General features: G+C 39.5%; 1 protein-coding gene across 1 annotated transcript; it reads left to right on the top strand.

Moving 5' to 3' along the window:
- Positions 1 to 2945: 2945 nt before the first annotated feature.
- Positions 2946 to 11787, top strand: adssl (adenylosuccinate synthase, like). Its single transcript, XM_067607600.1, has 13 exons — positions 2946 to 3280; positions 4596 to 4698; positions 5705 to 5773; positions 6135 to 6185; positions 6265 to 6331; positions 6486 to 6593; positions 7307 to 7388; positions 7773 to 7899; positions 7986 to 8140; positions 9304 to 9428; positions 9582 to 9679; positions 10622 to 10771; positions 10897 to 11787. The coding sequence occupies exons 1-13, from the start codon at positions 3047 to 3049 to the stop codon at positions 10947 to 10949; spliced, it is 1422 nt and encodes a 473-aa protein (XP_067463701.1). The 5' UTR covers positions 2946 to 3046; the 3' UTR covers positions 10950 to 11787.
- The last annotated feature ends 1849 nt before the right edge of the window (positions 11788 to 13636 follow it).

Here is a 13636-nt window from a genome sequence, read left to right as displayed (position 1 = left end):
AAAGAATTCATAATTCTCAACATATGGTAAAGCACAAAAAAGCTCAGGTGGAGGTAAGAAGGACAGTTAAACAGGAAAAAAGGTCATACTGGAGAAAGTTTTGTGACTGGAATGGGAACACAACCCCAGTAGGAGAGGTGTGGGGGATGATCAAAAAGATGTGAGGGAACAGGAGGGAGAGGAGTATTCTGGTGCTAACAGATGGAAATGAAATAGCGGTAACTAATAAAGAAAAAGCTGAGTTGAATGGCTAACACTTTTATTAAGGTACACAGTTCTAATAATTTGTCCGATGAGGGAAGAAGTGGCAGGGAGAAAATAAAAAGTGAAAACATGGAGGAAAAAAAGGAAAATACTGGAGCAGAGTGTTCCATTTACTTTGGGAGAGGTAAAAGGGTGCTGGCTAAAGCTGTAGCAGTATGACTGCACCAGGGAAGGATGAAATATGCTATGTGATGATAAAAAGCTTAGTGCAGAGGGTCTGAACAAATTATTATACCATATATAATAAAGCGTGGGAGGAAGGTAGAATACCTGTGAGTTGGAAGGAGGCGGTCATTGTTCTCATAAGGAAGCCAGGGAAAGATGCAAGCATACCAACAATGATGAAGTAAGGAAAGTGCAAACAAATAAAGAAACGGCAGTTTTCTTTGATGTAGAAAAAGCACATGATATGCTAAGGAAGGAGGGGCTTCTGATAAGGTTACATGCAGTGGGAATTGGAGGTAAAGTTTTTAACTGGATAATGGACTTTTTGAATAAAAGAACCATCCAGGTAAAGGCAGGATCTGAAGTGTCCAATAAGTATGAGGTCGAAAATGGGACACTGCAGGGGAGAGTGATAAGTCCTATATTATTCTCTATTATGATAAATGACATCTTTAGAAGTGTATCGTTAGATATGGGAAGATCATTATTTGCGGATGATGGGGCTCTGTGGAAAAGAAGGAGAAAATTGAGTCATATAGTTAAAAAATTGCAAGAAGGAATAAATCAAATTGAGATGTGAGGGAAGAAATGGGGTTTTAAGTAGTCAGTTGAAAAGACTAAAGTAATGTTCTTCACAAGAAAGAGGATTAGAGGAAATACTAATTTGAAACTATATGGAGATAATTTAGAGACAGTAGATTCTTTGGAGTTTGTTTTGACTCCAAATTAACATGGAAGGAACACATTAAAAGTATTGTGGATAAATGCAAAAAAGTTATAAATGTGATGAGATGCCTTGTAGGGTTGGACTGGAGAGCTGATGTAACATCCTTGAAATATCCTAATATATATGTAGCACTAATTAGATCAAGGTTAGATTATGGGAGTGTAGTATATGGATCTGCAGCAAAAACTGTACTTGGAGGATTAGATGTGATCCAGGCCCTGGCCCTCAGATTGTGCATAGGAGCAGCAAGAACATCACCTGTGTGTGCTCTACAAGTTGAGGCAGGAGAAATGCCCCAGGAAACAGCTCAGAGTCAACTATTGGATGAATTTGAGAGGGCACGGAGATAATCACCCAACTAAAAAAGTGCTACAAGCCTGCTGGGAAAGGGAGGGAACAGAAAAATCAAGTTTTGGTTGAACAGGAGATGCAGCAGCAATAGATGTGGGTTTCTTCAAGTTAACACAAGGAAGAAAAGTGCAAATTTACTAAATAAATTCTATAGTTATACAGAAAATAAATACACAGAGTGTGTGCAGGTGTTTACGAACGGATCAAAAGATCCAGTTACAGACAACACTGGTTCTGCAGTTGAAGTTCCTAGCCACAGAGTTGCAATATGCAAACGAGCATCAAACTTCTTAAGTATATACAGTTGGGTTGTACGCCATTTGGATGGCTTTAGAGTGGGTTGAACATGCCAAACCCAACAGAGCTCTGATCTGTAGTGACTCAGCATCTGTTCTGTACAGCCTAAAGCTAGGTACATCAAGTTATCGCCAAGAGTTACTATTTGAAATGAGTAACAAAACAAAACACTGTGGTCACGTTCATTCATTCATTTGGGTATTGAGAGAGTGGACAACTAGCCAAATGAGCTGTTAAAAAAGAAAACAGACACCCCAATTACACTTTCAAAATCAAAGGGAAAGGGTATCGCATGGAAAAAAATCAATAAAGAGTGGCAGCAGCACTGGGATCAGGAGAAACCAGGAAGACATCCAACTGGACTTTGTGAGCATTGTCAGGTACCAGAAACAGTGGAGCATGTACTTGTTAACTGCAGGAAATATACCTCAGAAGAAAGGACATGGTGGAGGGGATGAGGAGGTCAGGGCTGACAGGGGCAGGTCTGAAGGGTATATTGGAGTGTGGTGAGAGTGGACAGAGCAGGAAGTGTCCGGTCAGCTTTGGTGAACAGGACTGATAGGAAAAATCTGACAAACCAGACGCTGTAGGAGTTGACTGACACCGGAGGATGGCAATAATGCAACACCAAGGATGCAAGCTGCCATTAAATTCTAAAGAACAAGAAAAACTGCGATTTTCCAAAGACCCAAAGACGAAACGCTGCCATCTAGCGGTAGACATACATGTAGAGACACTGCCTCCAACTGGTTGGAGGCAGTGTCCCGTTCACTCCTATAAAAGGCTTGTTTGTGGAAATCAGACCCTTCCTATGAAAGATGCTCAGTGGCGCATGAAGCCAAAAAAGTCACGTCCCGCTGTAAAGAAATTACCATGGATGAAAACATACTGTCGACTTCCGCCGGCTGACACGGCTAACAAATCTTTCGGCTCTTCTAGAATTTCGAAATGTGATCAGACCGACTCCATCAAATTCTGATAGTGAAATGAGTCATTTCGCGGGGGTTGTGACACTCAAAAAATTATCCGCTGATTTACAGACGTCTCCTTCACAATGTAAGTCCATGGGAAAACGGTTTTGGGGGGGCAGTAGCGTCTCGTCACGTTGTAATTACACGGTTTGACCGCTAGGTTTGCGCTATTACTCAATGGCGGACGGAGAATGAGCACTTCCCGTGACGCACAGAAACGCGGTAAAACGATAACGTGATTCCGGGTCGTAGCAAGAGGGAAGCAGGCAGCATGGCATCCGACAGCACCGTGGCTAACATTAACGGACGCGAGACCATGTCCCTGAACGGGGAACCGGTCGTTAAGCGAGCGCGGGAGAGCGGCCCGCTACCGTGGCCTGTCCGCGTGCCGAAGGAGCCCAAGAATAAAGTGACCGTGGTGCTCGGAGCGCAGTGGGGTGACGAGGGCAAGGGGAAAGTTGTGGACTTGCTTGCAATGGATGCGGATATTGTATGCAGGTGCCAGGTACCAAACTACACTGTTCATTCAACTTCACTTTTTACATTCAAACCGACTGCGTCACACAATGTCGTTGTTATTAAACAAACCGAGTCTGTTCGTCGTTACCGTTTAGCTAGCTTCCGTTAAATATTCACAATCTGGCTGCGACGTCAACAACCTTGCCTGACCTCCCGGATGTAGGGGGGCTAGGTGAAGTTGGTATCAGCTATGTTTGCTTAAAAAAATGTCTCTTCGATTGTTAAATGTCGCCGTGGAAGAGGAATGTGTACTGAATCCAGCACATGACCTCCACACACGGTACTGATAACCGTATCCAGTGAATGTTCCGTTATGTAAGGCGCAGACCACACAGCTGTTCCTCTTCCTCTTCCACTGACATTTAACACATGTGATATATATTTTTAATTGTATCTTGTTGCGGAAAACAGCTGTATGAATTCTGATAATTCTTGTAAAAATCAATAAAAGTCTTGCAAGACGTGCAAAACATGTATTTATAATATGTATGTGGTATAATATGTAAGATCCAATAGGGAAAATACAGATTGCCAGTAGGACTGAAAATCCTACAAGATCCAAACATTTTTACTTTATAAAGGGAATAAAGTATTTTTATTTTTGAAAAAGATTTTTAGAAATTTACAGGAATCCTAAGGGATTTTGTCAGAACCAATACAATGGTAAATGCATTGCATAAATATAGCGCCTTTCTAGTCTTATTGACCACTTAAAGCGCTCTATAACACATGTCAACATTCACCCATTCTCACACACATTCATACACTGATGGCAGAGGCTGCCACGCAAGGTGCCAACCTGTTCATCAGCAGTGATACAGCGCTTCCTATTCAAAGCGCTCCACAATGTTTCTATACTCATACTCAAGGACACTTAGACATGCAGACAGGAGGAGCTGGGGATCTAACCGACCCTCTGATGAGTGGGCAACGCACTCTACCTCCAGAGCCACAGCCGCCTGAGAGCCTAGAAGAAAAACAGATTTCCAATAGGACTGAGAAAATCCTAAAACCCCAAATGTTTCCTCTAGAAGTCCTATAGGATTTTTAGAAATTTTTGGAAATCCTTAAGGATTCTATTGGAAAACATGAAAATCCTGTAGGGTGGACACACAGCTTCTGCATCAGCTGAATCACATGACCCTTCTGTGTGTACACAGTGAAACCCAGGCTGAGATGTTATCAAAGAGCATGACACTGTGACTGTCCTCAGTAGTGTTGGTATTTACTTGCCCACAGTGTTGTGTCTCATGAGGAAAAACTGCCTCACAGCAAGTTGAATGTTTTGAAATGTTTTGCAGGGAGGCAACAATGCTGGTCACACGGTGGTTGTGGACACAGTGGAGTATGACTTCCACCTGCTGCCCAGTGGAGTGCTCAACAAGAACGCCACCTCCTTCATTGGTACAAAACAGTCTCTGTGTTTTTGTTTAGAAAGACTTTGAAATTGGTGGGAAGATAAAGAATAAAACACCGGTGTATATGACCATAATCAGTGTAAACATCAAAGAGCACTGCTGATAATCTTATCAGCAGCTGTGTGTCAGTAGTTGAGGAAGTGACTGTTTATGTAGTAATTGTTAGATATATGACTATACACAAAGGATCGATATACTCTGTTCCAAGTTTATTAAATATAGCAGCAATAAATCCTACATTTGTGAAGGTTATTATGTTCAGTCTGTATTGAACCAGAGTTCTTGAGTGGTTCATCTTTATGGTTATTTTGTTTCAAATATTTTGTTTACCCCATAAATATCAATGAGTGTAGATTAAGTGTAAGAGGCACCTCTTGGCATACAGTTCAACAACATCACAAACTTAAGCCTTCAAAAATGACCATAAAGTTGAATCAACACATCTCTGAAAACAGTTCCATCAAAAACTGAACCTTATGACCTGCATGATGGTAGGAGTTACCTATCACAGGACTGTTGCATTAGACTGCATCAGTTTTAACTGGATGTATATGAGAGTTCTCACATGTACACATAGGAGCAGTCAGTACATAACGCACAGAATACATACAGGGAGTAATACAGACAGTTAGTGTATGTTGTTACATAAAGGGTGACTAAAGGTTAAACTAAACCAAAGGTAAATAAAGGTAAACTGTCAATGTAAATACATCCACTGTCTAAATATTTCAGTCTTACTACATTGCTCTGGTATCATAATCGCCATTTAAATCGGAAGTATTTCCTCTTTTTGGTTGCTATTTTTTCCGCTATTATGAATACAGGAAACTAGGGAAGTGGAAACCATTTTTAAAAAAAACATGTCACAGTGATGATTTCCGTTGTATAAATAAAACATCAGTTGTTTGTTACTCCATAAGAAATATGTTATGTAGTCATGAATGAAGCAATTTTGTCATGAAGATTGAAGAAGCTTGATTTTTACATTACAGGCAACGGAGTAGTGATACATCTACCAGGTCTGTTTGAGGAGGCTGAGAAGAACCTGCAGAAAGGCAAAGGTAATGTTTCCTAAGAAGTAGAGATGCAGAGCTATCTGCAGGCTGTCTGGAAGTGTCAGCATTAGTCCAGTGGGCCAAAAGACATTTTCACATGTCACAGTAGGCATCAGAAAAAATGTATGTCATTTAGTTCAATGGTCAGACTAGAAAAATGATCAAATTCATGGTGTATGGGTTTTTTTTTTCTTTTTTCTACACTAACCTCTAACCTTGGCTTCAAAAACATATAGATGTTTCCCTAATAGAGAGGAAACCTGCAGGAGAGGTGTAGGATGTAGTAACACCTGCTAAATAAATTCAGCAGAATAGATTTTTGTTGCAGTGCGAACATGTGATGTGGGATTTGTTGTGTTTCACGCAGGATTACAAGGATGGGAAGACAGACTGAAGATTTCTGATCGTGCCCACATTGGTGAGTAAGAATTTTCTCTCACAGTTCTTTCAATGAGAAAATGTCCTCTTACTGACAGACCCCCTTTGTCCATCTCCAGTGTTCAACTTCCATCAAGCTGTTGATGACATGCAGGAGCAGCAGCGGCAACAACAAAAAGGGCAAAAGTAAGTGTTCTCTGATTCATTTAAATGTATTATGAGTCTGTACGTAGGTGGAATATATGTTATAATATGTACAACAACTCTCAAGCTGTAGTGTTTTCTATTAAATCAATAGATCGCTCTGGTGATTAACGTTGTGTTTTTGTTTGCGTTTCAGTTTGGGAACAACTAAAAAGGGTATCGGACCTGCCTACTCCTCCAAAGCTGCTCGGAACGGTTTGCGAGTCTGTGACCTTGTCTCGGATTTCAAGGTTTTTGAGGACAAGTAAGTGTTTTGTTTGTTTTAATCTTTGTACTATAATTTTCATATTGTCTTCACATGTTCATCCATGACCATGAATCACATCAAGTGATAAGGAGAAGTGATATGACTCGGAGATTAGCATTTGAAGGGTCACTATTATTGTTCCGGGGATTTTTGCCTTTGATACTGTACAGTCAAGAGGCAGATGGGAAATGCGGAGAGAACGAAGGGAATGACACGTAACACAAGGGTCCACGGCCAGGTTTGAGCAGGTTTACGTGATGCTCATCTTAGCCACATAGGCCACTGTGAACTCAATGTCCTAATTTGCTCAACTTTAAAGTGCAGTTGAGTTTCCATCCTTCTTTTGTCCTTCCCTAAATGTGATCATTTAATTTGTAAGATACAAGTTTAGTTAAAGATCTTCTGTTGTAAATTGAGGTTTGACCCTGTAGACATTAGGGTGTAATGTCTTTTTTTAATCACAATCAGCAGATTTATTTTTAAGTGTAATAACACTCCTGCCAGCAGGTGGCCACACCAGACTGTAGTGCACAATGGAAAACTGCTGCCACCCTGCTTTCATGAAAGCATTATAATATGTAAAGTCTGTCCTGTGTATCATGTTGTGAAATGGATGTGTGGAGGAATATTTGCATAGAGAGTGTTGCACAGAGACATGCATGAATACATGTATACAGACTATTAAACTCTGCTCTCCTTGTGTTTTTCAGGTTTCGTATGTTGGCAGGTCATTTTGTGGCGATGTATCCAGACCTTAAGTTGGACATCGAGGGAGAACTGAAGCAGTTGAAGGTGAGAACTGACAAGTGCTGACAAAATCACTCATCACAGTATTTTGTTTGTTGTGACACTCGAAATGTTGTCACAATTTTTTCAATCCACATTTGGGATGATTAATGTACTCTCTTGGAGGAATATCATTTGTAATGTTGATAATAGTTATAGAATGTATCACTACTGTAATCAAGGTTTTTTTTTTTACATTTACTAGTTTTATACCTGATATAAAGATATACTGTACATCCTTTGAGTGATAGAGGTGTCTGTTGCCCCTTTCATGTGCAGTTAACAATGAATGAGTTTGAAAGAGTTGTACTCAGTATTTATTACTGAACATTATAACATTCTCACTATTTTACATTATTACACAATCTGTTGGTGTCACTGTTTTCTCAGGAATACGCAGGGAGACTGCGTCCTCTGGTGACTGATGGTGTGTACTTCATGCACAAAGCTCTTACTGGACCCAGTAAGAAAATCCTGGTGGAGGGAGCCAATGCTGCTCTCCTGGATATTGACTTTGGTGAGCAACAAGGGATTTGTTGAATGAATTATAAAGACGGATGGATGTTTTTACCTCTTCAGGTTAACAGATGTTTCTCTGCTCAGGGACATATCCTTTCGTGACGTCTTCTAACTGCACCGTGGGAGGCGTGTGCACCGGTCTTGGCGTGCCTCCATCACACGTCGGCCGAGTATACGGTGTCGTCAAAGCTTACACCACCCGCGTGGGTGTTGGTGCTTTCCCAACAGAGCAGAACAATGTGAGTATAGAGACACATTTGTAAAAAAAAAAAAAATCAGTTTCAGGAAGTGTGTGGATGAGCAAGATCCCACTAATTGGAGATAAATTATGTCAAGGTGAAGTTTCGTCAATGTTGTGATTAAAGCATCAAATTCATCACACTGTCTTCTCAGGCGCTCAGTAGCAGCTTTTTGTAAAATAGCCAACATAGTGTTGAGTTTAATGTGATGTGTGTTGTCAGATCAGATATAACAGTCAAACATGTTTACTTTTAAGACTGTGTTAATGGAAATAAAAACCATTCAGGCAAAAAACTGACAAAAATATTACAGAAAACTCAGTGATTATTTTATTATGGCATCATTTCACTGATGATGAACAATTTTAGTTTGATTTGTTGAAATCTGAACTTGTTTGCATACACAGTTAGGTTTCTCCTAATTCTTACATTACACATGTGAACCTGAAACCAAACCCAAAATTTAGGTAATCTCACTTATTTAAAAAAAAAAAAAAAAAAAAAAACGTCCTTCAAATTGAACATAATAAACTTCAATACAAGATAATGTGACAACAGAAAATAGGTTTTCAGTGAGCAACCAGTCATTACCATTAATGTGTCTGTGAAATGAGTATTTTAGTGGCTCCATTAGTCATGAGAACAGAGTAGCAGTGATATCCATGTTTAGGCTGCTGAAGTCCCAGTAATACAGATTCTTCCGTGAGCAAAGCATCAGTGCTCTCCACTCTTTCAGAAACATCTGTCAACAAAGTTACAAAGACTTAAAAGTCTTTCAGATGAGTATTTTACTGCCTGTGGTAACATCCCCAGTCATTCCGGTATTGAACAGATCTGTCAGATTGCTTGGAAAACCTTTGTGGGAAAGGTGGACAAAAGTCTGCCTCTTTAAGTAAGGCACTTTATGCCCATCTACTCTGGTCGAGCTTCTCAGTGGTTGACAGCAGAGGAGTGTGGTTGTACTGGGCAGCTCCCACATGCAAGTTTGTAAAACTGAAGCAAGGAGTCAACGGAAAACGGCACACATTCTCAGCTGACTTTTCTTGTGTAGGTAAAGTTGGAAAAACTAGCAGACCAGGTGAAGTAAATGTGTCCCCACGTAGTTTTTATTTTTGAAAGCAGTTGTTTTCCTTTCGCAGCTGACAGTGCTCTTTGTGTTTTAGGATATCGGGGATCTGTTACAGTCCAGAGGGAGAGAGGTCGGTGTGACGACAGGCAGGAGGAGGCGGTGTGGTTGGCTGGACCTGATTTTGGTCAGATACGCTCACATGGTCAATGGCTTCTCTGCGTAAGGAACCGTCACATTATTTCACAATATTATCATCCCCTGTTGATGTAATTACTGGAGTTCTTGCTGTTACAGTTTAACAATAAGATTCATCATGCGTTCTGACTGTCCACTGCCATCAGAGTTGAACAGAGCAACGTCCTCTTTTTGCAGAATCGCCCTGACGAAGCTGGATATTTTAGACACATTGCCAGAGATTAAAGTGGGCGTGGCCTATAAGGTTAACGATAAACCTCTGTCAAGTTTTCCCGGTAGGTCATTCTCCCCTCTGATGTTTAATAGATCTGCTTGTTGTCTTCCTATTACTGGAAAATAATATGGGCTTTAACAGTCAACAGTTCAGACATAGTAAGACTGACCAATATATCACTGCTGCTTTAAAAAAAAAAATCATTCGTTAAAACACACATTTGTAATTGGATTGAAGTGGGGCAGAGTTTGATGACTGCAATTCCTCATATAAGCTTTGTCACATTTTACCTTGTTACTTAATTCACTGTTTATTTAAAACACTGATGTTTAAGGCTGTGTGTTCACAAAAGTTTGAATTCCAGACAAATTATTTTCTATTAAAAAACAGGAGCAGTTCAACATCTGTTCAAAGGGATTATTAATTTCAGAGCTACGGTTTAGAATTTAGTTATAGGTGAATGAACAGCTTTAATGCTTCCTGATGTCTTAATTTAAACAGGTCAGCTTGTACTAGCAGGAAATGCAACATCTTTAGTTTTTGAAAATCTATTTCGCAGCAGGTTTAAAGCTGCATTTATCTCCTGTATGTCTTTGCTTGTAGTGCCAAATGGAGCAAAATTGAATTGTTAAGCTAATGAACCCAGAGGATGATAAAACAACTTCCTTCTTTCTGCATCATATGACTCTGCAGCTGCACCTGACCAGCATGTTGACACTAATTTCTCTTACACATTTATCATTTTTGTGGACAGTGTACCAGAGGTTTGATGAAGTGGCTTTATTCCTGATTCAGATTTGTTTCTACAAGTGTTTTCTGGTTCTTTAAACAATTAGAGAAGCACTCTAATCACAGTTTATCAGATCATTAAACCTGTCATTCCTGCATATGGACCATAAATATGTTACGTACAGTTGTCCAGCATGTTGTTTTGATGGTGGTCTCCTGATGAATCGGTTAAAAATGTCATTTTTCACTCAAGATTAATGATCTTCTGTTGTAGCAAACATGGACGTTTTGACGCAGGTGTCTGTGGATTACAAGACGTTTCCCGGCTGGTGCCGCAGCACTGAGGCAGCTCGGAGCTTTGAGGAGCTGCCGTTACAGGCACAAGATTACATCCGCTTCATCGAGGACTTTCTCCAAGTGCCAGGTTTGTAAAGAGACACTTTACATTAATAAAGAGACTGCAGACAAAATATTCTCCGCTTTGCCAAACCTGCCAATCATGTTATATCTTTTTTTCTTCTTCTTCTTTTTTTTAATCTCTCATTTTAGTGAAGTGGGTCGGAGTCGGCAAGTCCAGAGAGAGCATGATCAAACTGTTTTGATCCGTCTGCAGACCTGCAGTCGCCCTTAACGACGGCTTAGATGTTAACTTCAGGTTTTGATAAGATCACCAGATGCGTTTTAAAATGCAAACTCTATCCTATAGGAAATACTTCACCAGCAAGGCTATTTGTGAAACTTTTAGTTGCTGCTTGTGCATCACATTTACAATAATCCCTCATAGATATAATTTATGCATTCCACATAATGTTTTCTATATTTATTAGGGTGTTGATTTTTAAAACCTGGTGCAAATGGATAAGTCATTCCTAATTCTATTCCACAGAAAAGCACACTTGGTTTATTTTTTTAGCATTTAAAACTTATCGACCTTTACTGACATCTGTTCACCATGTAGTTATTTTTTTACAAAGATTTGAAGAGCCATTGATGAACAGATGTAGAAGCCTTTGTATTAAAGGGAGTCACAATAAAGTAAAATTATTTCCAGGCTTTGTATGAGATGGAAAAATAATTGAAAGCCATCTTGCGATCAGTACGATTGTGAACTTTTCTATTGAACAATTTTAAAAACGTGAAAGCATCTCAGTCGTTGAGTTTGTTAACAATATTTTCATGATGATTGTTGGAATACTTTTTAAATCATCCTCAAGACATAAATCAACACTAAGAACCTTGAGTTGAAATGTTTTCTTCATGATGTTTGAGGAAAAGTCACGTCCACACACAGACATTGGCTGGTATTTGAAAAGTTTGTGTAAATGTAAAGAAAGCACAGTTCCAGACTACATCTCAATATGTTTCCTACAACATTTCATTCATTTTGTCAATAATGTAAAAGACTCAGCTTGCTATTATCAATAAAAGGAAACTGTAAAAGTGTAGTGTTTGGTTTTTTGTTTTTATCTAGCTCTAGAAAAATGTTTAGCTGTATACATACTATGTTGTTTACATTCCTTGTAGGGGCTCAAAAATCTGATAGTTCTGGGTTTTTAAAAAGAAATCATCAGTAGAGCTTCTAGGAAAGTACTTAAATGTCACTAAAATAGCTGTTTTAATTCATGCCTTTTTGATCAATGGAATCATACAAGTAACATGAATGACTTCTCATCATTTACTGACCTACTCAACTGGTTAAATTGCAATCAAAGCTCAGCAAACTGGATTTTCAAGGACTGATGTCAATATTTGAGACTTTGAGAAAATTGGTTACATTGACCATTTTTTTTCACATAAGCACACATTTTTGATAAGGTTTCTATTTTTGTAATTGTCACCACAATATGTATGGAGTAGTACATTTTTACTTATTTTTACTTTTAACTTAAAGCGCTCTCAGGTGGACAAACTATGTAATGGAAACAGTTTCTGAACTACCTCAAATGTATTGTTGGTATTTGAATCACTGGATAAGTCTTATGTTATCCTTTTCCCTTTCAAATCTTAGAGTTATTTTAATGAAGAATGATACAGTGATCTGAGACTACAGCAAAAAAGCACAAAATGTTTATGGATCAAAATGTAAAATCTCACTACACAGGTGAAGCCGGAAGGAGAAAAGTGACAGGGGAACCCTCAGAAGGGTAAAGTTAAGACAAAGCTTTGGGACTAGAGGTCATTCACACCTTGGACAAAGCCAAAGGAATTCCATCCATTTTGGTTAAACAAACCATTGGGTGAGAAATTGCTCGTTTGCTCTTTTTTTTTCTTTAGCAGAAAGGCCAACAAATATGACCCAAGCTCCACCAATTAAATTGGTAAAACAAATGAAGAACCTCATTTAATGTTAGATTTAAATGGGTTGGAAGCATTCCTATGCGTCTACCTGTATCTGAGCCTACTGCAGACCCCGTAGGCCTTTTACTGAAAGCATGTCGTGTTTTATGACTTTAAACTTTTCTCCTATCAGACACCACACCTGTGAATCTATGAGGGTGAGATTTGTTAAGCAAACTTAACTGCACCATCTATTGCACACCAGACAGCATCCTTTAGAGACTAACCAGGATGACACAACAGCTGTACTTGCAGCCCTGGTAGATCAAAATCGACCCATGAGTGGAGAAAAAGGGGAAGTGCATGATAGAATAGTGTCCAGTCTCCTTCTCCAATGACGTTGATTTGATTAGAACTGCTGAGCCAGTACAGATAGTACTAAATAATAATGCCTCCCTGCCAATGATTTCACAGTATCCTCTTTCTCAAGAAAAGAGAGAAGATATTCGACCTGTAATTCAATTTTTGCTAAACTTCCTGTACTTAAAAGCCAGGGAAACCAGAATACAGAATTGTATGAGACCTAAGAGTTATCAATGAAGTGATGATCCCCCATCTCAAAAATCTTTAATTTCCAAGTGGTTCTACCCCAATGCAATATGTAGCATTTGACAAGTTCCCATCTATTGCTGGTGATCCTGTTTCATGATGCAATGCTTTGGCTGACCATGCAGCCGCCAAAATTAGCATTCCTGTCCATGTAAAACTCTGTCCCTCCATTCAACAAATGAGAAAACAATCTCATTCTACTGTGACCTAATCTCAGCTGTTCAGCCAACCCATTCTTAGGCACAGACCATCCAGTTTCCTCCAAGGGACAAACTGTGCCACAACATCCAACCAGCAGACTGGGTCCGCATCAGAGAGCTCCACTAACAAACACCCTGGAAACCCTGCTGGTCCTAACCACAACACGTCCTGTTTACCACCACCACAACAGTCAAGTGTGAAG

The sequence above is a fragment of the Thunnus thynnus genome, chromosome 13, assembly GCF_963924715.1.
Source record: "Thunnus thynnus chromosome 13, fThuThy2.1, whole genome shotgun sequence".
Lineage (NCBI taxonomy): Eukaryota > Metazoa > Chordata > Actinopteri > Scombriformes > Scombridae > Thunnus > Thunnus thynnus.
The sequence above is the reverse complement of the archived record's forward strand: the minus strand, read 5'-3'. Positions and strand labels throughout refer to the sequence as shown.

Coding starts and splice junctions, on each gene's coding strand:
- adssl (XM_067607600.1), top strand. CDS start 3,047: ATGGCATCCGACAGCACCGTGGCTAACATTAACGGACGCGAGACCATG. Junction 5,774..6,134: donor GAACCTGCAGAAAGGCAAAG/GTAATGTTTCCT, acceptor TGTTTCACGCAG/GATTACAAGGATGGGAAGAC. Junction 7,900..7,985: donor TCTCCTGGATATTGACTTTG/GTGAGCAACAAG, acceptor TTCTCTGCTCAG/GGACATATCCTTTCGTGACG.